The 27,064-nt window shown below is 36.9% G+C and overlaps 1 protein-coding gene across 4 annotated transcripts; it reads right to left on the bottom strand.

Annotated features, from left to right (window-relative positions):
• Positions 1-451: 451 nt before the first annotated feature.
• Positions 452-7,586, bottom strand: LOC148040485 (aquaporin NIP6-1-like). 4 transcript variants are annotated; one of them, XM_087666646.1, is made up of 6 exons: positions 7,266-7,586; positions 6,369-6,593; positions 6,207-6,266; positions 6,048-6,122; positions 5,130-5,191; positions 453-991 (listed from the first exon to the last, which is right to left on the bottom strand). In XM_087666646.1, the coding sequence occupies exons 1-6, from the start codon at positions 7,386-7,388 to the stop codon at positions 781-783; spliced, it is 756 nt and encodes a 251-aa protein (XP_087522772.1). In that variant the 5' UTR covers positions 7,389-7,586; the 3' UTR covers positions 453-780. The 4 variants fall into 4 exon arrangements, with proteins under 4 accessions (XP_087522780.1, XP_087522772.1, XP_087522765.1 ...); XM_087666639.1 differs by having other exon boundaries at positions 453-980; positions 6,048-6,266; XM_087666631.1 differs by having other exon boundaries at positions 455-991; positions 6,048-6,266.
• Positions 7,587-27,064: the final 19,478 nt, after the last annotated feature.

Here is a 27,064-nt window from a genome sequence, read left to right as displayed (position 1 = left end):
TTCAAGGATGTTGTTAAAATATTAGTTTTTAAAATTTTGGAAATTATTATTGAGGCAATAATTTCTAAATTTGCTATTATTGATTTTGTTCCTTTGGATGACTTGTAGGAATTGCTATAGTCCAAACAAAGCACATGGAAATAAATCTTTTGCACAATGTGAAAGATTTCTCTTGTTATAAACTTTGATTATCTCCATCATTTAGCTATGCACTCAAGTGTTGCACTAGAAACTAGAAGCTAACACATTGAAGCTAGCTCATTGATATACAAACAATAAGGTTTTTTGCACATTTGACACTAGTTGTTAGAAGTAAACCTTTTGATTTTGACAAATTAATTAAAGTTTATTTTCATGCATATCATGTCCAATGTTTTAAAAATTTAGATCAATGCTAGATTACAAGTTTTAAACCATATGTAATAGTTTAGTCAAGCTTCAATGCTTTTAACTTAAAAGTTTTGGAAGGTATGCACAAAAGTTTAGAGTTATACACTTGTATAAACAATTTAGAGCCATGTAGTTCACATTTATAGGCCTCAACTATTTGGCAATATGCAACTAACACATCTATGTGGTATTATATATATGCAACCATTTGGTTCAATGCATAAAATGGTAATCCATTTCCTTGATAAATGTATGTCATAAACTTGAAAGTTCTTTTATAATACATCTAATGTGTGTGGATTTTAGGAGTAAGACAAATATACAATATTGATATGGTATCCAAAAGATAATCAAGCCCTAATAAACCTACAAGATTTAAGGATGATTTTTCTATGCTTCTAAAGTGTCTCCAAAGTCTACTCTTTTGGTTTTATGAAATTTATCATCTTGGTTTTTCAACTGTATCATAGAGTAACATGCTGCCCCTACCATAGCTCCCAAATGGGGCCCCACCAAATATAACCAAAGGCCATTGTAATTTCTTGCAACTATCGCAGGTCCCAACGTACGTGCAGGGTTCATGGAAGCACCTGATATAGGACTGCAACTCAATCGAGTTATTTATTATTCAAAATCTAGAAGTTGATTCCCTACAAGTGTACTTGTGAATTTAGCTTGTCAATAGCTTTTACATTATAAGTTCAACAAAGAAATGCAGGGAAATAAACCATTTGTGTGTGTGTGTGTGCGTAAGAAAAAGAAGAAGAATGAGACTCAGAAAAAGAAGAAGAAGAACATCAACAACAACAAGACTATGATTTTTGTGAGATTGATTTGGTCTAGACAATATTACTTTAAGTGGATAGTAAGATGGTTGGAAAATCAAGTTGCTAGTTGAAAATATAAAAGCATTATTGCATTAGAATTGTGGCTCTTCTTATGTAAAGTTGGAGGAGAGAATTTCTCATTCTTGTCAAATAATGCTAATGATATTGTCTTCCTTCCCTTATGCAAGCTTCCTTGGTTCTTTTCTCCCTTTCTTTCTCACTGCGATATTCTTTATAGTATTTCATTCTCATTCCCTATTAACTCTAAATTCGAATCTCTCCTTATAATTTGTATGAAATTAAGGACCCTTGATGCTTCATTTGACACTACTTTGTTTGATAATTTGAATAGTTGTGAAAATGGTTGGTACTTATAAGTTTTGACCATGAATGGTTGTGAAAGAGGGCTTTTAGCCAATGTTAGTAGCTCATGGCCTTTAGAAAGGAAAATGTAGAGAAGGCTTAAAATTTGGAAAAAGAAGGATTCAATATAATTGCCTTTCATTTGAGTGTTCTTTTCCATTCCTAAACTTTGAGAAAGCTTTTATGACTAAATGCATTTTAGCCTTCTCCTGTGAGTCTAGCTTCTATGGCTAAATATGTTATAGCCTTCTCCTACAAATCCTTGTATATTAAACAACCAACATGAGTTCATCTTTTCAAGCTCTCTCTTAGAAATCCTTTCATATTAAATAACCAACATGAGTTCACCTTTTCTAACTAATGTCATAGATATTCATTTCCTTGCTTGACATGTTATTAAGAAGTTACCAAACTCTTCATCTCCCATATCTTACTTGTGACTAAACCCTTATATTGCAAAGATCTTGAGCCCTACCACATATTATTTCCCACTCTTTCACTCCTAAAAAACACAAATCATATTGTAGCAATAGCCATATCCTCCAAAAGGTTTAATCAAGCTCCACAAACATTGAAATCTCTTACAAAGCAAACTTGTTCATCTATCACATGTTTTTTTACATTAAATACCATTGTGCTTTAAGGAATTTGAGGACCCCTTCTCCAATATTGACTTCTTTACATGTTTCTTTACATCAAATACCACAATGAATTTAAGGAATTTGGGGACCCCCTACTCTAATGTTGACCTCTTTACCAATTTAGGAGAAAGAAATGGCCAAGATCAAGACTTATGACTTAAAAGTTTCATGAAGATGAGCATCCAAGCTAGAGGAATCAACACAAAGTTTGGTCAAGAACTCTTTATAAATTTGTGAAGGTCACAAGGGAGAAGGGAATTCTAAAGAGGAGTATTGTGTATTTTGTTTCTAATCTTTGCTAAGTGTCCATTTTATTATTGATATATTAGTTCAATATTAGTATTAAGTTTTCTTTTCAATTATTTCTCAGAATTCTTTCTCTAATTTCTCTAATTTGCCTCATCATCCAAGTGGTCCATCAAGTTTGATCATCATTGCTCAATTCCAAATCAAGAAATCCAATTTCATCTTTCAATTCTTTTGTCACATCACTTTGTGTAGTGTGCAAATATAGGAAGAAATATAATATTTTTAGCACCTTGAGAGATGCATCTGTGCACTCATTTTAGAATTCACAAAGATACTCTATCCAAACACTAATTCAAGCTACCCTTAGAGACACATTGCCATGCTACTTTATAAACATGTACTTTTTCCCTCAACCCTTTCAAAATAGTAAGCTATTCTCTTTATAGCCAACTAAATATCCTTAATGCAACTGCCTACAACCCTTGCACAAAAAAGCTTTTCATTCTTGAATCTAATTGCCATCGACTGCTTGATAGGCTCTTTATTGAGATTTCTGGCATCACCTAATAGGGCAACCTTCTAGTTGATCACATCATGGAAACCTACAATAGCTTCCATTTTCTCAAGGCCTCCCACCAGCATTTGATCTATTTGCATTGCTAGAACAAGCATCAAGCTCCTCCTTATCTATTTTACACAACACACACAAAGGTGAGATGCTCTAGGTCTTAGAAAATAGTTCATTAATTAGAAACTTATTTATATTGCATTTCTATAAAGACATATTCGATCTTTTTAGAGAGCTTGGGCTTCCAAGTCAAGAGAACCCTCTTCTTCCAAGTCCTTATATTGGTCAAAGAACTTGCATGTATAAAATTCCAAGGTCTTTAGGATAAGTTGAGAGGAAGGCTTACAAAAGTCCCTTTGCCTATTATGGACTTGGATGTATAAAATTCCAAGGTCTTTAGGATATGTTGAGAGGAAGGCTTACAAAAGTCCCTTTGCCTATATGGACTTCCCTTTTTAGACCTCATTTGTGTGAGTCATGAAAACACATGGAAGTGATGTATAACATCTTTATAAACCTATACCAAGCTTTGATTGTTTAATCTTCTTTAAGCATGAGGGAAATGTGAATGAAATAGATATGACTGATGTCCTTTATTTGCAATTTCAATGTATCCGATTTCATCGACATTTCTTCATGAAGGATCCTAATTTAAAATGTATGTCCCTATGCATAATGCAAAGTAAAAACTGTATGTAGTCTTAAGTAGAGCCATAGAGACGAATGGAGGATATAGCGGTATACCCTAATAGACTCGCACATTGAGAGAGTGTGCAATGTCATAAGCATTAGGAAGTTCATCATGTCCTTGAACTTGGAGCATGATTATATGTGGAATATTTCATGTGCATAAGTAGCCACCCTTTGAGACAACAAAGTCTCGAAGACACCTTACCTCAATGAGCAACTCAACCACCAACTCCAAGGATGAGTTTGTACCTATGGAGAGAATTTTGGAAAGCTTGATAACTATGAAGAAAAGAAATAGGACATGCCATAGTATTGATGAATTTTTTTGGAGAGGCTAATCCCAAAGCACTATAATGTTTATAATGCCATAGGAAATAAGGTAACTTGGATGAGTTTGTACTTATGAAGAGAATTTTGGAATGATTGATAACTATGAAGAAAAGAAATAGGACATGCCATATTTTAAAGACAAAAGTATTGATGATTTTTTTTGGAGAGGCTACTCCCAAAGTGCTTGTAATGCTTATAATGCCATAGGAAATAAGGTAACTTGAATGAGTTTGTACCTATGGAGAGAATTTTGGAAAGCTTGATAACTATGAAGAAAAGAAATAGGACATGCCATCTTTTATAGACAAAACTATTGATGAAATTTTTTGGAGAGGCTAATCCCTAATGTTTATAGTGCCATAGGAAACAAGGTAATAGTGCAATCCTTTCAAGGATCTTCACTTATGAAGGCTAAAGGAAATGAAAATGCCTTGCTAAATGCAAATAAGATAAGCATGTAAGTTCCACAAAGATGGTGTAGAGGACAAATTTGATTTTCATTGAGCTCAAACATTAAGAAAGTTGTTAAGCACAAAAAATGCATCTTGATTTCTTTTGCATGAATAAATCACAAATGGATAAAGTATGTGTGGACTAGAAAATACACAATGGAGAAACAATCAAACCTAGATCTTTGCAATGATAATATTAAAAGAAACTAATCAAGATTTCAACTTTTTATGTGCTACAGTTAATGAGCATAGGAGATGTTTCAAGTTCGTACAATCCATCCACCAAGAGAGAGAAATGGATGATCCAACTATTTTAGGTGCAACTCAAATTTGAGTAACAAGTGTTGTTGCTATGTTGACAAGTGTGAATAGGAATAGGTGGTAAGTTAGTTAAATAGCCCATGAGTAAGGGTCTTTCTAGCATAGAACTTCAGGGTTTTCTACAAGGTAGTAGTTTTTGTGGAGAAGGATCACACAATCACAGTATATCCATGCATACTAAAAAAGCACACTGTAAACATAACAAGATTGCGATAAGATATTATCGTGCTTTAAAAAATTCTAGTCCCTTTACAAATAGTTATGTATATTTATCCACTTGATGAGTTGTTTTATCTACCTGGCAATAAGGTTGTTCAACGTGACCATGGCACCCACAACTACTCCAGCTAGCTCACGAGCCTGTGGCACAATGCTTAGTAAGAGAGAGTGAAAGTTCCCAAGTCATGCATTGGATGAGCTTGAGAGCAAGTTTACTACTTATTTGACCGAGAACAAACTTAGATGAGCTTTGGACTCATCACACTACCTCAATTTTGCCATATAGTTTTGAAGTGTTGACTTGAGAAAGTAAAAGGGTGCATGAAACAATGTTACTTATATGTCTTGGTGAGGACTTTACTACATAGTGCAAGCAATGTTCTTCTTTTAGTTTCAATTTATGTACCGATTATAATAGATGTGTCAAAGATATCGATGAGAGAATGAAGGCAATGATGCCATGGCATGTGGTTGTAAACAAAAAAGATTTTTGGTGTAGATTGTGGAGGTAAAATATGAAAAGATAGGGGTATATATGTGCAAAGTTGTAGACGTGATTCTTATAAGTGCTCCCCTTGATCATCCAAATGGATAGAGGCAATCTCATGCTTAGGGCAAGGCCAAAATTATCTATGATGGTCATGGTGGTAATGGTGATGGTGGTGATAATGATGACAACGATGAGATGTTGATGATAATGAGGATGATGACAAGGACAATCATGAATGATAATGGCAAAGGTGATGATGATTCTTAAGATGGTGATGACAACAATGATGACTTGACTACAATGAATATGCCAATGAAATTTCATAGACAATGATACTAATTTTATCAATTTTGAAGTGGTTGATGAGTTAAAATCATCTTTTAGCATAACTATGACTCATTGGCTAACTATTGAGTATCTTAAGCAATTGTTATTGATTTGGAGGTATAAAATATCTTAAACAAATGAGAAATAGAAATGCTTTAGTAGGGAAGAGTTTATACATACAGCATGTTTGTCAATTGATATGGATGTCACCACAAACATTAATGTGCAACTGATGATGAACTCGATTATTAGCGCCTGTAAATTTGAGCCAATAGGCACCGTAACTCCACTAATGACATGGCTATGATGTGGATCATAGAATGAAGGTTGAAATACTACCATCACCGTATAAGAAGCACACAAAGAACCTCCAAATTGGGCAACCAAGTAAAGAGGAACCTAATCATGTATCGAGATGTACTCATTAATATCCTTGCATTAATTTGACCACATAGTTAGATATTTAGAATATTTTTATTGTTGAGCCTTTACAATTGCTACCTCAATCCATGGGAAGTGCTTGATTGTGGCAAATGCAAAGGTAATTGCAGGATTCACATGTGCTCCAGAGATGTGGCCTATAGAGAAGATGACTACAGCCACTGCCAAGCCTGAAGAGATTCCAAGGCCCATGTGTGTGATGCTTCCATTAGTCTTCTCATTCATAATGCTTGCTGCTACTGTAGTGAATATAAGCATGAATGTGCCAATAAGTTCGGCTCCAACCTATAAATATGGTTAAAGGTATTAAGACCAACTTGTATTCTCATTGTGATTGTACTTCTTTTCCCTTAGCTGACCAAAACTTTTAACTAGTATCACACATTATGAGTGTTTGCAAGTGGGTATCACAATAGATATAGACATGGCTCACCAACTATGGGTCTAAAACAATCGAAGTACAAAGAGGATGGTATGGCTAGATCTACTCTCTCTCTCTCAAACATACTCATAATTGAGAGCCATGACAATTAATAGTATACATATTGTGTATGGAAAATGAGAGGTATGTACCCTAGGATGATGAGGTTGTAATCTTGTCCTCAGGGCTCATAAATCAAGGCTATTAGGACGTCAATTTTTACCATTAGATGTGGTGGGCTCAACATAGAAGACTTTGTGAGGGGGTGGGGGAACGTGAGTGTGATGGTATGTGACAAGTCATGGCTTGTGTTGTGTTGGGTGTAGTGTGAGATGGCATGGCGAATGTTATGAGATGTGACAAGGTCATAGCTAAGCAGATTGTAGTGTGTCTGATTAATAATGTGAATAGTGTGGGAGGAAGGGGACCAGGAGATTAGAGTGCTTCGCGGGGTGTTGTGGAAAAGCAGAATTGGTGGGAGGTTGGGTGACTGATGCTAAAGCTCGTTGGTTGTTGCGGAAGGGAGATATGGTTACCCTCTTAAGCAACGTTAATCGCAGGGGACTCAGGACGGGGGTGGCAGCAGCAGCGCCAGCGCCCTCAGGGACAAGGCCGTCGGTGCCGCCAACTTGCATGGGGCTTAATGCCCTTGATTCCATGCTTTGAATTCGAGCTGTGAAATGGGGACTGGGAAGGGATGGAGGAGGCGCGGCAGCTGCCAGCCGCCCACACCCACACCCACACCCACACACACACACACACACACACACTCTCTCTCTCTCTCTCTCTCTCTCTCTCTCTCTGATGGTTGCACACACACACCCACTCTCTCACACACACACACACACACTCTCTCTCTCTCTCTGATGGTTGAACTTGCCGCCAGCCTCCAGGTCTTGAGATGACTGTGTCGTCTTGGAATAAGAGGATATATAAACCAACCACACACACACCCACACCCACACTCACGGCATCATGATGATCTGTCCCCCTCCCTCCCGTTTTCCTTGCGTGTCCCGCCCACTCCCCTATACCTCATCATCAAGACCTGCGTGATGATGATCTTAAGACCCCACAACAAGACAATGTCTATCCTTCCTTGCCTTAGTATAATCACACACCTCGATTCTTCACTACACCTTCAAACTAAAGGTAACCCTTAAAAAAAAAATAAAAAAAATCCATGCCACACCTTGTTCGCTTTACTTGTATGTCTCCCACAGAGTCCAGTCTTGACTATGTTTGACATGACCCCTTACCACTATTGTCTTTTGCCAAACACATGTGCACAAGCTCTCATGATATACATGAGCATTTGCCTCTACTAACCATAGTAACATCCACCTCCTCTCTTTTACATGCTATTCTTTTATTATCCTCCCCCTCTCTTTCATATTCTATTGCTTTTATTATCATGTTTCCAACAAAACCTTTCCATAAGTTCCTTGCCTAATTAAAAACATGGAAGATGAGATTCCTTCCATATTCATGGGTATTTCCACTCTTTGTGGAGATTCAATCAAAATCACCATAAATATTGTCTGTAATGGTAGTATTACATCCACCCATCTTTTCTGAGAAACAACAAGTAAACCATATGAGTGAGAGGATGTGACTATTGTGGGGCATCATTAGGAAATGAAGGGATACTGAAATTATAGTACAAAATGCCTTTTATGCAATAAGAGCATAACAAATCATTTGTAAGAACCATAGCTGAATAAGTTAGGTGTTGAAGCTTGAGTATAAGTGAGTAGTGTGACTAGAAGAGTAAGGATCAAGAGAAGATGCCAATGGGGAAGGGAAAGGAGATTATACTTGATAAGGAGAACCTATCCCTAAAGTGGATGTTGAAGGATTTGTTAAAGGGTGAGATCCAAGAATGGCAAAGGTGGTAGATAAGACATCACTTAAGAAGTTGGCACGTAGGCAACAAGCTTTCACCATGATCTATGCACCCTTGGGAGAACTTGATACCGACACATGAGCCTGCAATGGATAACTTGATACCGACACATGAGCCTGCAATGGATAGGGTGACTTAGAAATTTACCTGCTTTAACTAGAATGTTCGGGGATTGTGTAATGAAGGAAGGCCAAAAACAACTCGTAGTATGTTGAGTAGGTATAATCATGACATCCTTTGCCTGAAGAAGAAAAGACATGTATGGATTTAGAAACAAATGTGATAGATCTAGCGTGTGTGATGTATGTGAATGTAAGCGAGAGAGGTAGGAGTGGAATTATGAGAATTGTGAAGGAGGCAAGTAGGCCTTCTTTCATGGTAAATATGTGAATGTTACAATCCTAGGCATAAATGTCCAATCGGATGGAGTCATTGGACATAATATTTGTACCCTTTTGGGGGGGGAGAACCTAATGTTGAAGATGGTTCATAGAGAAGAGACAATGCTATGCAATGATCGGAATATGATATATGAACCTGGAGATAGGTCGCATGGAATAAGATGCGTGATAGAAGAGAAAAAGAATGCTTGGTGGGCTCTAAAAGACTACCTTGGAATGGTGGACATTGTGAGCTTAGTGGGCAAGCATCCTTGAACTAGCATGTGGCATAATAGACACAGAGATAGCACATGGAGAGGAGCTAGGTTGGATAGATTTTATACATGTGGAAGGGGCGGGTGGATGTACTTTGAGCTAGGGTATTCCTTAGCATATTACCCAAGGTTGTGGAGTTGAATCATGTCCCCCCACGATGACTTACAGAATGATAATTGTCAAATACACATATAGAGGTCCACTGCTATTCAAATTAAGTACTAATTTCTTGATTGAAAAGAAATACATGCAAGGGGTTATTGAGTTCTGGAAAGTTACTTCAAAGATTGAGAGTATGCTAGTTGTCAGTTGGAAAAAACACATGAAGTCCATAATTGCATTCTCTAAATAGTATGGATGGAATAGAGCCATGGTTCGATAACATCACACTAACTCGGTAGCAGTGCTACCCTGAAATAGCCTTCTTTGTTGTCTTCTTCTCAATCTTCATGATAACATACTTCTGCATCAATTATAAACTATTGAAGGCTATCTATAGGTGGTAAAGACCGACGGAGTATTAGTTGCCCAAATTCAATTGAGGGGATTGTAAAATCCATATGGGGAGTCATCCCACAAGTGTTTCTTTCATGTATTGAAAAATAAGCAGCGAAGGGATGCCATTATTGCACTTGAGAATGAGGGGGACTAACTAGATCAAGGAAGATGAAGGGATTTCCAAGCTGTTCTACAAGCATTTAGAATCAATTGTTGGGAGTGCCCCTTTGTTAGTTGAGTATAACCATGAGCAAATGATTGTGTTCTTTTTGGGTCCCATGTAGTTTAGGGTGGGCTTGCCTACATTCATGCAACTAGAACATCCCTTCATGGAGGACTAACTTCAATCTACTCTGACTAAGATAAGGAAAGGCAAGTCCCCTAGACTTGATGGGTTCCTTGCCGATTTTTATCAGGTGGTATGGAGTTCTTGTGGGAAAGACCTTTGTTGAGATTGATAAATGCCTTTAGAGTTAATGGGGTCATCTTGCCAGAATACAATACAACAAAAGGCCTACCACTATGGATTTGTTCATACAAGGAGGATCCATGACGCGATTCTCAACATTTTGTTTGGTATTGATAAGGCTATGGAGTTAGGCATAGGATTTACCTGATTAACATGGATCTTGATAAGGCATGCAATAGGATTACATGGGATTTCATACTAAGAGTTCTTTCTTGTTGTGGTTTTGGACTAGGGTTTTGCGCTATGGTGAAGGCTCTTTTCTCAAATGCATTTAGAGTCATTAGTATTAATGGATATTTTACGCTTGCATTTGACCTAAAGAGGTCTATCTAACAAGGATACCCTTTATCCCCTCCGCTCTTTTCTTTACTCACCCAAACTCTATTGGATCATCTAAATTTCAAGATAGGATGCAGTGTAATAAGAGGCTTGCTCTTACTTGACGGAGCATGTTTGCCTCACAAATGTTGTGAGGTGCTTCCTCCAACAAACCCGGAGGAGTCCTCTTAGTAGTTGACCGAAATTCATATCCATGCACATCACCATCCTGTCTCCCCATGGGAAACCTAGGACTTAGTCGAACATGGGAATCTCAGTTCTACTTCACAAGGGAAGCGTGGACAAGTTACCCCTAACAATCTAATGCCCACCTAAGAAAGACCACTTTGTAATTAATCAAAGGCAGCAGTGAGATTAACACCACACTTGGTTCAAAGAGAGTAAGAGACAAGGGCGAGTGTGACTCGACCCCCTACCCATAAGGTAAAATCTCAGCTTCGACCCCCTAAAATAGTGTCAAACCTGGTAACAAATCCTATCGATATTGGGAGGGTCACGATTTAATCAGCTCTATCTAGTGTTGGAAAGCTACCCAACTTATCAGGTCCACCCAACCATGTGTATTCAATTGTCAGGATCGAAGTCTTTCACTTTCCTCGATTGGGTTGCTTAGTTTTCTAATTAACAAAGCATACTACCACACTATTTGGACATATAGAATCGGCTTCCTTTTATTACTCCGTTAAACTCGATTCATTAAACTCAATCTTTAGCACATAACAAAGAATTCAGAAATCAAATACTTTATTTCACAGTAACATTCAAAACCATCACTCTGCATAGTGGTACAAATCCGTCTTTCTATAGAAAAACACTATCCAGCCTTCCAATACCTCGGGATTGGGTTGTATGTGATCACACTCCGTCCGCGATCAATATGGAATTTACTGGCTTAGAGCCCCTCTAAGCTTCCATGAGCCTCAGGAGCCATCCTACATAATAGGGGCACTTATCACTTGGCCCTTTGCCCTCTCAGGTGCTCGAGTGATGAAAAACCAAAAACACCTATCTTCCTCGAGAGTGTAGGACCCCCACCCGCCACAGGTGAGTTTTTCCACACTTTGCAGAGTGTTAGGGAGCATTGGGTTGGGGACCCCAGTCCCGAACCACCACAATCCACAACTCGTCTATTTGTGCAAGCATAGAATTGTAAGAGCCATATTTCATCATTCACAAATCCAAAAGTAGTCATAACCATAAAACATTTTTAACACACTTGTCAATGTATGTGATGCATAGAATCTATCCCCTCCATTAATTCCCATGTTCCTTTCTAAAAAGAAATTGATAATACTAACATGTTTTTGTAAGTTTAAGTACGTTCTAACTGATCATAATTTATGTAACGGACTAACTTATCCTTCATTAGGAAGTTGTAGAGTTAATAGCTTCTAAGTAATCATTTTCCTATGTACTAAACTTGATTATCTCCGTTTGGCCATCCATCGTGATTACAGTTTATGGCCGCAACCTCGACTTGTGGTGGAATAATCGGTCCTTTGGGTTGAATGGATTCAGGGTTAACTTTCGCTTGCGCTTCAGCAATGACTACTTCCTCGTGTTGGGGAGCTCTCTGAGCGTGATCTCACTCAGCATCTTGACATCTCTTAGGAGGCATGGAAGAAGCTTGATGTGAGTGCTTCCGTATAGGTGTGGAGAGAGAGAGGCTTGACTGATTGCAGAAGCAGAGCTTCGTCACATCAACATCAGAGAGACTTCTGGAAGGGTTGTTGTGTTCTTTGACGTGACGCTCTACCCCTATTTATATAGTAATCGAGGGGAGGGGGGTTTAAAGAGAGGACGCTTGCTTTTAAGCGTTTTTGATGGCATCATCGATGATAAAGAGAGAACACTGTCTTTTAGTTTCTTTGATGGCATCATCGATGACGTCAGAGAGGGGGCTTCATTTTTGTAGCGCAAAGATAAAAATTTATGAATAGTGGGCAAGCACCTCATGTCACATCGTCGGGCAGGTGTCACTCCAAGGCTCATGATTAAGGCGGTGATCAAGGCACAGACCTTTGCATCTTGGCTTCGGCATACTCGGCAATGGGCTACAAAGGCTTTGTTGGTGCCATTGGTTGCGCATGAGAAGCTCCCACTAGTTGTAAGAAAAGCTTCCCGGGAGGTCACCCATCCCGGTAGTGTCGTCACCCAAGTGCACTTAACTGCCAAGTCACTATCCACATGAACTGGCATATAATACCTCATCAATTATCTTCAAATGTGCAATCTTTATCATTTTGTTTTCAACATAAATCGATTTTTAGAATGTATACGCACATTGTTTATTAAAATAAACTAAGTAATGGGGACATTACAAATGTCTACCAATGATAATTTCAACATTCTCAAAGTGGAAAGGAAATTAGAGTTCTAACCAATGTTGGCATATGAACAATTTGCAATACTATCAAGTTTGAAAATTAGCAAGGAGAAAATAGAGTTTCTTATGCTAGATCTGGAGGATGAGGGGGAGCCATTCCAATACTTGGGTTGCAAGATCATTAGAAAAGGCAAGTCTTTTGATATCTTAGGGAACCCATTGGTCTAATGGTATTTGCAGCACAACGATTTGAATGGTTGATGTCTAAATCTAGAGAGAAAGTCCACAGATATGGAAGCATATATTTGGGTATAGCTGGCAGACTCATTGCCCTAAAGTCTTTTATGACGCCTATTGTGATCTTTAATGCAATGATCATCTTTGTCTAAGAGCTCATGAAAGACAATGGAATAATTTTTTGTCACATTATTTTTCTGGTCCTTTGGAGGGAAGAGGGGAATTACAACCATTTCATGGAAACAACTCACAACTCCTCTTGACAAGGGCGGAGTTGGTTTGGAGAGCCTGCATTCAAAGACAATTCCATTGTCTTATCAATTGCTAAAAGGACTAGATGAAGAGTAGATATGAGCATCAATAATGCATAATTGGTTAGTAAGCTCACAATTGGGTCGTAAGGAACTAATATCTAGGATGTGCTTTTGGGCAAGAAGACTATAGTCAAGGTTAAGAAATCACAATGTGCATAGCTACTCTATAACGAGTGGAAGGACACACTTAGAAAAATCCCCTTGAAAGGTGCAATCAATGGGAGAGGCAGCACATCACTATTGTAAAATATATGGTTCTAGTTGGAGGCTTATAGAGATGGGTTTTACGCATTCCAAGAAAATTGTAAACTTTCAATGGCAATTTCGAGCAAAGGCATCAATAGATGGCTTGACATGTGGAGTTATGCTAATATCTCATGGAAGGAACTTAATAGCTTGGCGGGGACATCATCTCATAGATGTTGAGTATAATTGGTTGATTCAAGTCTTCGGCCAAACAAGGGTCAATTGGGACTAAAAGGCTAGATAAATCACAAAGGGAAACATGTACTAAAACTTAGAAAAGCAATCAAACCAAAAGGTATACTTTCTATTGTTTTTGAGAAACTCTTTCTATTAACAATCCCAAAGCATTTTCATTTACAATACACATATGCTCTTCAGATGGCTCACAAACTCCTCTACATATCCTCTTTGAGAAGTTAGAACCGGGATAAGCATATTGCCTCCTTTCTTAGGAATTATATTGTCTTCATTCTCTAAGTTAATATATGTACTTGTTGATTGGGAATCTGAAAACTTATCTTGTGCAAATTGTCTCTTTGCTTTTAGATATGCTGAATGCCCCATCCATGTAAGGTGACACCAATGATCCATGGTCCTCAAACTTATATGGCCCTTATTATGAGGAGAAGTCATGTGTGAGCATGAATATTGATTGGTGTGAGATGAGGTCTATGTAACCAAATGGTAAAAAGTGGTATATGTGGGTCTAGCCTACAAGTTAGATGGAGCACTTAGCTAGTAGAAACTCTACTCCTTGGAATATTCATTGCCTAATTAGCAGAGTATGCCACACAAGCAGATTGACCACCTTCGCAATTCATAAAAGCATACCTTCTCAAAACCATAAGCATCCATTTGTCCAATTAGAGTCTATGCAACAAGCTTTAAGTTTACCTAAGATGTGTGTAGATTGCCATTTGAGATTCATTGTGGAAGTGTAGAAGTGGATAGACCCATCAATGGATCACTTTGTTTGCAATGAAAAAAATCTCAGTTGACATCTAATTTGGTGTGTACTCTCTACTCTTAACTCAAATTTTTCTGCTTGCATTGTGTAATCTAACATGGTACAAGAGCCTAGGAAACTTAAAGGGTTAACGAGAATAAGAGAGGCAAGGGCTTCAATCGCAAGAGGGAGTGATGTGTGTATTCAAAAGTAGTTCTAGCACATTGGGAAGTCATACTACTGCGTTCGTGAATCAAACATTTAGGATTTATCCACCAATCTTCACTAATGACAAGTAAATTTTACCAATTGCATTGTGTAATCTAACATGGTATCAAAGCCTAGAAAAACTATAAGGGTTGAAGAGAACAAAAGAGGCAATGGCTTTGATTGCAAGGGGGAGTGATGTGTGTGTCCAAAAGTCGTTCTAGCACATTGGAAAGCTATACTACTGTGTTGGTGAATTAGACATTTAGGATTTATTCACCAATCTTCACCAACGATAAGTTAGACATCAAAAACTAGACCCTATGGAAGTTCAAAATTGTAATTATCCTTGATTCTAATGAGGTTTTTGAGACAATGCTAGGGGAAGAACTTAGAACCATGGCCAAACCCCAACCCATCAAATTTGAGCATTTCTCCAAATGCTGACCTATTATGACCTTGGAAATGAAGGAATATAGATGCTTTATGTACCTTAGTCAAACACTTTTCAGAGTGTGATAACCTTATTTCCATATATAAAACCAAGTAAGGACCCAAAACTCGGAGAATTGATAGCAACAGAGAAGTTTATTAAAGGAAATAGAACAAGCATTCATCACTCGGCTCAAGAATTTGCGGAAGTAGATGGTTAGCATTGGGATAAAAAAGACTAGCAAGAGATAGCTCGGCACTGTCTTTAGGACCTATCCACCAAATTTGATGGATTGATAACATACCTTAGCACTCAAGGGAGACCTCAAGCATTAATGTTTGAGGAATTTTGTGCATTATAAAGAAGGAGTAGTTGCAACTTAAAAGTTGAGAAGGAATCAAAAGTCAAGATGCTACATTCTTTGCCAAAACCAGAAAGTTGGTTCCTCCATCAAATGCAATTGTGATGATTGGGAATAACACAAAATGTGTTATTAAGGACAAAAGTACTATTTCCTTTGGTACTACAAATGGCGAAGTAAAAAAGATTTCATATGTGCTATATGCTCCAAAGATTAAGATAAATTTAGTGTCAGTTGCTCATATTTCTAATCTTAGCCATGAAGTGAGATTTAATAAAATTAGTACAAAATTCCCACATAATGTTAGCAAGGTTGTTGGCAAAAAAGGAAAAAGGAACAATTGCATGAGCTAAGTGCTCTTACAACCATGACTGGTGCGCAGATCGGACGCAGGTAGCTCATGTAGTGAATTCCCAAAGGTCCCCAAGAACAAAGCACTCTACTTTTTAGCACAAAAACCAATGTAAAAACAAGCACGACATGAGACAAGAGACAAATTGGGTTGAATCTCCCCCATGCCTTGTGTGAGCGCTTCACAAAGCATGTATTTAATATATATTTTCAATCTTTTTGCTCAAAAATAGCCCAATTACAAAAATATGACAAGCTTTTAGCTTTTGAGTTTGCTTTCTACCAAGAATAGGAAAATAAAGCTAATGGACGGTGCCCAAAGAGTCTGGCACGCCCAATCTCAATGTCCAAATAAAAATAACATATCCAGGCGCATAAGCGCATACAAAATAATAATAAATAGTCGATGTCTCTATAGACATAATCAAAATATAGGCGTGGCGCCTATCAAAATATAGTCCAAAGATCAGAAACCCGCTAGACTCCAATGCTTTCCTCCGCCACTGCTGCTATCTCTACACATCAACTGAAGCATTCACAATCGTTAGTAAAATAACACAATTAAACCGACAAAAGTGAATACCTAGCAGTCTTCAGCTACATAAATAAATCAACTGGTTAGAAATAAATCCTAACCTTAATTCATTACGAGTGCGCACTCTAAACTCATAAACGTTTATTAATTTAATATGCATTTTGCGGAATCACCCGCTATGGAATCACCCATGTACACACTAAATTAATGAAACGCCCGAAAAGGACAGGCGTCCCCATCAACTTCTCGCACAAAGAATCCTCTTTGCGTATGAGCCCCGGTCATCTAAGTTTACGGAATCCACCGTAAAACCTCACGGAATCCACCGTGGAATATGCCAGGAATCCACCGTAAAACCTCACGGAATCCACCGTGGAATATGCCTCCTGGCATCATACCCCCGGGGTGGGATAGCAATTGACCTCAATTGCTATTAGCTCAATGTGGAGCTAACAGAGTGGGGAAAGCATTTAGGTCTCTAGCGTGCATCCATTGTGCTTCTTCTACAGGATGGTTCTTAAATTTTACGAGATATCTAGAGTACCTTCGGCCAGTTCTAGTGGTCATGTAGTCAGTGTCTATAATGGCTTCTGGTTCAAGGATTTCAGTCTCTTCTTCTAGTAAAGGTGGGTTTTCATAGATAGGGTGGATAGGTAATTGTCCTCTAAATGGTCTCAATAAACTAATATGGAAGGTATTATGAATTTTCCAATGTGATGGCAGTTCTAACTTGAATGCATTGTCATTAATCTTATGAATGATTCTAAATGGTCCGTAGAATCTAGGGGCTAATTTAACAACTGGATGTCTATCTACACTTTGCAGTCTACGCTTTTCTATTCTAAGCCAAACATAATCATCAATTTTGAAATTCATGGCTTGTCTTTTCTTGTTGGCTTGTTTGGTATATGATTGTTGGGCTTTAGCAATCATATCCTTTACCTCATCAAAAATAGTGTTATGCATAACAGCAATATCATCGGCACTTTGTATTCTATTAGACAAAGATGCAACAGGTGTAGATAATCTATGTACTGGTGCGCAGATCGGACGCAGGTAGCTCATGTAGTGAATTCCCAAAGGTCCCCAAGAACAAAGCACTCTACTTTTTAGCACAAAAACCAATGTAAAAACAAGCACGACATGAGACAAGAGACAAATTGGGTTGAATCTCCCCCATGCCTTGTGTGAGCGCTTCACAAAGCATGTATTTAATATATATTTTCAATCTTTTTGCTCAAAAATAGCCCAATTACAAAAATATGACAAGCTTTTAGCTTTTGAGTTTGCTTTCTACCAAGAATAGGAAAATAAAGCTAATGGACGGTGCCCAAAGAGTCTGGCACGCCCAATCTCAATGTCCAAATAAAAATAACATATCCAGGCGCATAAGCGCATACAAAATAATAATAAATAGTCGATGTCTCTATAGACATAATCAAAATATAGGCGTGGCGCCTATCAAAATATAGTCCAAAGATCAGAAACCCGCTAGACTCCAATGCTTTCCTCCGCCACTGCTGCTATCTCTACACATCAACTGAAGCATTCACAATCGTTAGTAAAATAACACAATTAAACCGACAAAAGTGAATACCTAGCAGTCTTCAGCTACATAAATAAATCAACTGGTTAGAAATAAATCCTAACCTTAATTTATTACGAGTGCGCACTCTAAACTCATAAACGTTTATTAATTTAATATGCATTTTGCGGAATCACCCGCTATGGAATCACCCATGTACACACTAAATTAATGAAACGCCCGAAAAGGACAGGCGTCCCCATCAACTTCTCGCACAAAGAATCCTCTTTGCGTATGAGCCCCGGTCATCTAAGTTTACGGAATCCACCGTAAAACCTCACGGAATCCACCGTGGAATATGCCAGGAATCCACCGTAAAACCTCACGGAATCCACCGTGGAATATGCCAGGAATCCACCGTAAAACCTCACGGAATCCACCGTGGAATATGCCTCTCCTCATATGCATGGAGTCTCATGAATGAAATAACCATATGAAGCTTGTATGATAGGGAAGCGAAAAAGAAAGGCATTTCCACAAAAAAGAGCAAGAACAGAGTAAAGTTTCCCCTAGAGTTGGTGCATATTGGCTTGTGCAGTAAGATGCCTACATAAGCATTGAATGGATCTTCCTATTTTATGTTGATGTTTGATGACTCTAAGGAAAATATGTGGATGTACTTGTTTCTTAATAAGGCTCAAGATTTTTGTAAGTTACAACTTGTTGAAATAATGTAGGAAAAATGCAAATAAATTTAGAAAGTGATGATGACTATAAATTCAACTTAAAGGAGTTTGAAGACTTTTGCAAAAGCAAAGGCATCATTGTCAACTGATGATGTCTCATACACCTTATCAGAACAATGTTGTTGAATGCCAGAATCAAGCCATCATGGAAATTGTGCAAGGAGGGATTTCCTAACTAATCTTATACTAAGGTTGTTTAACACAACAATTTATATTTGAAATTAGAGGTACACAAAGGCTCTCAATGTAAAAATGCCAGATCAGGCCTACACCAGTAAGAAACCATTTGTCTTTCCTTTTTAGAACTTTTGGATGCGAAATTTATGTACATTTTCCATGTAAGAAGAAAAAAATATGAAAAAAAACATTCAAATGTATGTTCTTAGGTTGGTTACAATGATGAGAAAAAGGCTTATAAATCATAGGACCAAGAGGCAAAGTAGATCATAGTAAGCCTTGATTTGCTATTAGTGAGACTTGATGTGCTACTTAGAGAGCAATTGCATATATTGATCGTAAAAGAAAGTCCTTTCTCTATATTATCAAGTGAAGAAATAGGCCACTATGAACTTAGCCCAAGAGCTATCCCTACTCTAGAGGAGAAAACATCATCTTTAGATGATGAAGAGAAGTTCACCAACATGCTACTATCATACCATTGGAAAAGCCATTGCCATGACATGTGAAGCAACTCCATGATTCGACAATCCTATGCGCCTATGTCTCTTGAGAAAGAAGGTAGAGGGACCAAGGAGTTCTCAAAGAGGATAAGCAAAGGAAAGCATCTAGTTACATACTCAAGTTGGCCTTGATGGACAAGATTATGCAAGAACTAAAGAAGACACCTGACTTGGAAGAAGCACTTTTAAGTCCTACATGAAAATCAACTATGCAAATTAAGTATGGTGGCATGATGAAGAATGACTCTTTAGCTAGTGGATTGGCCAACCAAGAGAAAATTGTTGGCCACACATGGGTTTGGAAGGTAAAGTATAAGGCTAATGGGACATTAGAAAAGAGTAGAATGAGTTTAGTTACACAAATATTTTTGGAGGTTAAGGGTTTACTTTTTAAGAAGCTTGTGCTCTAACTACTAGAATGACCACTATTCAAAGAGTACTTGCAATGGCTACTCATGAAAAGTGGCTACTTTACCAAATCGATGTCAAATTAGTATTCTTAATGATGACCTCAAGGAGGAGATATACTAGCTAAGCCACCAGGATTTGAGGCTCGCCATTCTGAGAACAAAGTTTCTAAAGCCACAAGGAAGGTATTGTATAGATTTGAAGCAAGCCCTTAGAGCATGGTGCCAATAGATATATAAGTTATTTCTAAGTTTAAAGTTCAAAACATGCACCTCGGATGCTAACTTGTACATTTGCATTGATGGTAAAAAGATTGTAGCGATAGTTCGATGTGTGGATGGCATTCTTATTGTATGTGACTATGAAGATATGAGCCATCAAACTTGAAGGGCTTTGAGAATTGAGTGTGAAATGATGGACTAAGGCTTGATGCATTGTTTTTTGGGGATTGAAGTGTAGCAAGAGCCAAGAAAGACCTTCATCTCATAACAAAATCATGGAGGAAAGATCTTAATAGCATTAGCTGTTTAATTGCAAGGAGATAGCTGCACCTACTATGAAGGTCAATATGAAGCTATCAATTGAGGATACATCATGACTATAGAATATTAGGAGGCACACAAAATCTAAAAATAGTAATCTATTTGTGCAACACCAAGCTAGATATAAGTTTTGCTATTAGTGTTTTGACTAGGTTCGCAAACAAGCCTCATGAGAACTAGTGGAAAGTTGGCATGTAACTATTCATATACTTAAAGGGAACTCTTGACTATGGCATCATATGCATTTATATAACTTCTTTGGTCAAGTATTATGACTTAGATTGGGCAGAAGATAATGACTCTAGAAAGTGCTTTCTAGAGATATAGACACGTTATCTTGGATTAGCAAGAAGCAATCGACAGTTACATTGTCTTCTACTAAGGCTAAGTACAAGGTAGCTTGTTTTGTTGCATGTGTAGCATTATGGTTAAGAAGGATCTTATGGCCCATGGGAGAGCAAGGTGAATAGTGAAAAATACTAAGTTATGAGACAATCCAAGTTGCATAACAATTGCCAAAACTAATAGTGTTCCATGTGTGCACCAAACATATAGATATTCAATACCACTATGTGCATGATTTGATTGCTACCAAGTGACTAATGAACAATTTGCTCTGAAATTCTCCTCAAAGACTTAACATTAAGTAGATGGTGTAGTTCACTTTTAGGTGGCAATGAGTTTTTTTCAAGCACATCACTTGAAAAATTTATCACAATTTGGTAATGAAGTCCCCAACTTAGGAGGCAACTCATCTTACCTTTTGGCTTAATTCTCTAGAGTCTTCTATAGGTATCCATAGTTTTCACCTATGAAAAAGTAGTTCTAGGTGATGAAACCCAAAAAATTTCCAAAATTTTGAACCTCACACAATCATGATGATTTTGGGGGCTCAAAAAACCCTATTTTTAGCTAAGTTCCTTTAGCAACCCTTACTTTTAGCATGAAAAGAAAAAATTTTCCTAATAGAAAATCATTGGCAATTGGACATTTTGGTTTTTTTTGGTGGTGTTAGGCCCCCATTATGAGGAGAAGCCATATGTGGGCCCCAAAATCGATTAGGTCTTGAATTATGTTTTAGATGAGGTCAAATAACATACTTGATTCTTCCCTTCTCTTAATAAGGGCACACTACACTTCAAGCTCTAGGACTAAATTAACCATTTGATAGATGCTCTTGCCATCTTTGGTACTAATTTAGTTGTGCACAATAAACTAAGGGACTATTCTAACAAACCATTATGTTGATTGGAAAATGATCATATCTAATAATCTAGTTTGATCTTGTTATATTCCTAAAGGGAAAAAGAATATAACTTTAAAAGATGTCAAAGATGGTAACTACTTACAAATGATGACGGTTGTCACTCTAGTCATGATAGATTTCACATTATGATAAATATAAACTCTAATTTGAAATTCTTGAGTTCCACTCTAGGTCATTTTTATCTTATTATTGGAGTTACATTTTGTACTATTGCGTATATAATTGAAGAGGTTTCATCTTCCATATCCATGTCCATTATTGCATAGCCAAAATGGATTGTAATTTAACTCTTTTTATTATGAGTGAATGCATCAATACATATGTCTTTTCTTGAGCATGGATATGCCACTACATTAGGATCTATTTTTTCCATGGGTCTTGTCTCATGATGAAAAATTTACAATGTAAGGCTTGACATTTGTCGTCAAATAGTGGTTATAAAAATAATTTTATTGTCCAAAGTATAAGAAAGTCATGGCCTCCTTCACTAACTTTCTAGTATGAAAAAAGAAAACCATGAAGAACCCTTTTCTAGTATGGGAATAATCTACCCCAATAAGATTTCAAAATGTATCTATTTCTTTGCACATATCCAATATCCTATCTCATAGCTAGCCTAGTCATGAGAAAATTCAAAATTTTTGCAATTAGAGATATGCAAGCATGCATTAACATGTAACAATATGTAATCAACTCATCAAATTTAGAAATTTGTACTATTATTGTTGAGAAAGCAACATTTTGTATGTAGTTTTATGCTTCCTGTTCTCATGCAACAAATGTATTTCGATAAATTTAGAGTAATTAAAGCCTTGGTTTAAGTAAACTTGGCATCGTGTGCACATATTTAGAGTTCTTGCTTTTTAGCTACATATAACCAATAAATTGGGAAGTACCCAAAATTATTAGCTAATAACATCATATCATTGGGTTAACTATAAAGGCTATAGAGTATTACAAAGTGATATAAGCTACATTAGGATGCATGAAATAAAGAAGAAATGGCACTAGGAAAGCTATGCTTTTCTCTAGGAGGTTAAGCTATTAAGAAACTTGGTTTTTGATAAGTACTTGATTGTGCAAAACAAGACTATAGTGCCTATGTAGTTAGTTCATAATTGTAATGATGATCTACATGGTGGTTGGATTCAATGGGGACTTAAATTTTGACTTGATACACATCTTAACACTTGTTCTTCTTAATAACCCTCTTACCATATGTATGTATTTATGTATGCATGCATGGACACACAAGCATAATTATGATTTTGGACTTGTCTTTCAAATATGAGTAAGACTTGCCACATGAATGTAGCAAACTTGTTTAATCTTGCAATATTTTAATCAAAACATACTAGAATGTATTATGATGCTATGAAAGTAATCTTAGATAAAAGAATGCTTTTCATAGAGTATCGATTTTCCTGTGCATAGTTCTTTAGATGAGCCATGATAATGCTTATAAGATCTCAAAGTCCTCTTAATCTCTTCTTACTACAAATATAAAAATGGAAAGATAACCTCCAAATGACTTTATATTTGTGTTAATTGATTCCAAATAAAATTAAAACCTAGAAATAATGAAAAAGAAACATTTTTATTTAATATTAAAAATGTGACCCCTAGCTACCTTTAAAGAGTGATAAAATTATATGCACATTCTTTTTATCTTCCTTTGGTGTTTTTTAAAACACATATTGCTAGGCCTCCAAGCTCGTTCTTGGTAGCACTAGTTATTACATGCTCATGCATGGCCATTAGATGAGATCTAGTCTCTAGCAAAAGCACATTAATTGTAAAATGATCAAAGTCATCATGTCTTGTTGTTTGTGTTGTCTGGATAAAAATGGAAAGCCAAGTACTTTCTTCCAAACATGGAAATAATTTTATAATTTCTCAAATTTAGTAATCAGGAATCTTTCTACTTTTGAATAGGTATACTTCAAGAACTATCATGACTTAAATAATTGTTTTCTTAATTTTCTATTGGACCAAGAAGGAACACATGAAAAGCATCCCAATGTAAGTCATATTATAATGTGAGATTCCAAACGGGGTTTGGACTTTATAGTATGATGGGGCTTATGAATATTATATGGAAACTTTCTAATACTTCATGAAATTTCTAAAAGCACAAGGAACTCATGAAGAGGCACTTGAATATAGTGGATTGTACTTTATGATGTTGTGCAATAATGCGTTGGAGAATTTGTAGTGCTTTGTTTATGTAAATTTTTTATTAATAGGATATGTTGCATTGTGCTCATTGAAAGTTGTTATTTTTGCATGTTGCATTGTGTATGCCATCATACTAGAGTCACACAAATAGTGTCAACAAACATGATGCAAAAGGGTATATTACTTGATAAAGATACAAACTATGTAATAATAAACATAGCTGTATGAAAAGTTTACCAAAATTATTTGCATGGAGCATCAAGGAGATCCAATTGCGGCACACTATCCTTTGAGAAAATATATTTTCGATGCTTTTCACCCTTGTGTGTGTGTGCATGTGTGCACATGTGTGCACACAAGCACGTGTGTGCACGCAAGCACGTGTGTACATGCAAGCGTGAGTGTGTTATCACATAAGTTAATCAACAAATAGAAGATGCACTACTATGCAATCTTCTATAGAAGAGTGCTTAACTTAAAGGAGAAAAAATGCACACATAGAAACCCTTGAATTAAAAGGGTATTCTTGCCCATTAGGGAGTACTAAAACTACCACAAATATGTATTATTGTATACGACTAAATGCGATAGGGCTAGTTTCCTAGTAATGATTACATGTGTGTGTGTTAAAAAAAAAAACGAATAAGCATTTAGGTAGCTTACTTAACCAAGAAAAACTTCATCATAAGAAACAAAAATAAAAAATATTGATAGAGAGTAGGCATTTACTTAAAAGTTAACTTATAAACAACAACAAAATTGAGTGCATATGAAGCTTTTGATCATACACAAGTAGCATAGAAGCCTTAAAGGTATGGACTTTTCTTTATACAAGCCACAATAATATATTGTAATAAGAGGAGAGGATATGTTCGTTATTTGCAAAGAAGCTCAATGGGACACATATTAGTGAGAACTAATACAATGTAGTTCTTATCATGCCACCTTGTAGTGCATGCTTGTAATATCTCCGCACAATAAAAGTTAGTTTGTTAGTTCGAAAGTTAGTTAGTCAATTAATAAGTTAGTAAGATTACTAACTAAAGACTAACTAAGGTAAAAACTAACTAACATTAACTATTAATAATTTTTGTTTAATTTAAAATATTTTATTTAGAAAAATCGAGAGTCATAAATCTGATATTTTTCTTGGATTGAAAAGGACCGTAGCCACCCTTCATGTAAATTACAACATGAACGAGACTTATGAGTTATATTAATCACTAGGTTAATGTGTATAGTTTGGATGGTCCAAAAATAATAGATTTTGGGCAAAACTAGTATATTTTAGATATTTTAGATATTATCCTAAAAAAAGATATGGAGATTTTTAGAACTGGATATCATTTAAAAGAAAAGACAAGTGATATTTTAGTTAGTTTGGAGATTTTATAAAAAGAAAAAAAAAAGAGAGGATTTGTGAAATCGCACGCGCCATGATCGTATTACACAGGCAGTGGACATCACTTTGAACAGAGAAAAGAAGAAGGAGTGAACTAAGAGCTTTCTAAGCAAGTGTCTTGGAGTTTTACCCCCCTTCCGGAGCCAATGGAACCATTAGATTTATGATCTGAGCATCAGATCACTGATCTTTCCAAGATCCCTCTCCACAAAGAGCTCCACTTCTCAACCACAAGCCTTCTTCTCTAATTCACTATAAATATGAGGCATGGGAGAGGCATAAGGAAGCATAAGGAGACCCCGAGAGGCTGCGAGAGAGAGGTAGAGAGAAGGATACCCCTCCAAGAGATTGTGAGGAAGAGTTTGAAAGAGAGCTTGTGAGAGAGAGAGAGAGAGAGAGAGAGAGAGAGAGAGAGAGAGAGAGAGAGAGAGAGAGAGAGAGAGAGAGAGAGAGAGAGAGAGAGAGAGAGAGAGAGAGAGAGAGAAGAGTCACCTCGAGAGGCTGCAAGGAAGAGAATTCGCTCAATTTCCTCTATCTCGATCCTCGACTTAACCATCTTCTCTTACGCTCTCCCATCTTGAATCTATTCTACCTTCTTAGTCTCTTGAGTCTACTTGCAAACGATGGCCTCCAAGCGAAGAATGTTGTGTGCGGATGACAATCCTGTAACCAGCAACAAGGCTTCGGGCAAAGGCATCACTGTCAATCCAACTGCGGTTCGGGTCGTAAGTAATGTATTTTAAAATTGATAGATGCTTGCTTTGATTCTCGTATGAGATACGTTAGGCCCCTTACTACGATGCACGAGTATAGGTCATGGGAAAGGATAAATTTCATCTCACCTACTCGGAAGATGGAGTTTGTGAAGTGCATATATCAAGGGAAGATAATTGCACCTAGTTACATATGACTTATTTGCTGGTAGAGCAATTACAAGGAAGAATTAGTCAAGGGTCATGAATGGCATAGTTGTCAAAAGAACGACATTAAAAGATTGTGCATACAAGTGCTAGATTAAAGTCAAGGGTTACAAATAGCATAATTACTAAAAGAATATGACATTGAGAATCATGAATAGAAAGTACTAGTTTAAAGTTTAGATATTTCAAAAGTACTTAGCCTAAGAGCCCAAATATTAAGAAAAACTAGATTCTAGGTCAATGCAAGGCATGTTGGAGTCGAATTACTTGAGATCATCTCGCACTTATCTTATCAAGTATTTACACGTTATGCCTATAACATGTTTGATATATGAGGATAATTTTCTAGTTGCCTCATGACTTGACTAAGAGCTAGTACAAGAAATTAATCATAAGGGTTAAAACTAAGATGTCTTGAGATCCGTTCGATAACAATGAATTTTTCCAATCCAAATCTAGGGTTGGGTTATCAATCAAGGTAAGTGACATATAGGACTTACATCATGAATAGTGTTTGAACCCTTAACATATGCCCTAGCCGAAGGAAGAAAGTGTTAAGAAACATTTTTGCATAGTATTGCTCTTAGATTTCAAGGGGGAGAGCAAATATACGATGGAAATGTTATATCATCTATTCTTGCATTGGATGGAAAGAATGCAATTGGTTTTGTTGGTTGATCAAACAACATCGTAAATGCTTTTACATTCAATTGGTTGTTAGTTGTTGTTTGGATGATTATTCCAAGTGCTTGTGATTTATGGTAAATGCATGGCAAGGATGTGTGATGACAAGTCGCCATGGGAATAAAGGGATGTTTTCTTGGAAAATGATATTAGGGATGA

The sequence above is a fragment of the Lygodium microphyllum genome, chromosome 2 (assembly GCF_053477565.2).
Source record: "Lygodium microphyllum isolate KBCC chromosome 2, Lygodium_microphyllum_v1.1.10, whole genome shotgun sequence".
In the NCBI taxonomy this organism is placed as follows: Eukaryota; Viridiplantae; Streptophyta; class Polypodiopsida; order Schizaeales; family Lygodiaceae; genus Lygodium; species Lygodium microphyllum.
This window is presented reverse-complemented; position numbering and strand designations above follow the sequence as displayed.

Excerpts from the sequence above, each read along its gene's own strand:
- LOC148040485 (XM_087666631.1), bottom strand. The coding sequence starts at position 7,388 with ATGGAATCAAGGGCATTAAGCCCCATGCAAGTTGGCGGCACCGACGGC. Across the intron at positions 6,594-7,265 it reads GATTAACGTTGCTTAAGAGG|GTTGGAGCCGAACTTATTGG; the intron begins GTAACCATATCT and ends CCATATTTATAG. Across the intron at positions 992-5,129 it reads TTGAACAACCTTATTGCCAG|TCCTATATCAGGTGCTTCCA; the intron begins GTAGATAAAACA and ends ATTGAGTTGCAG.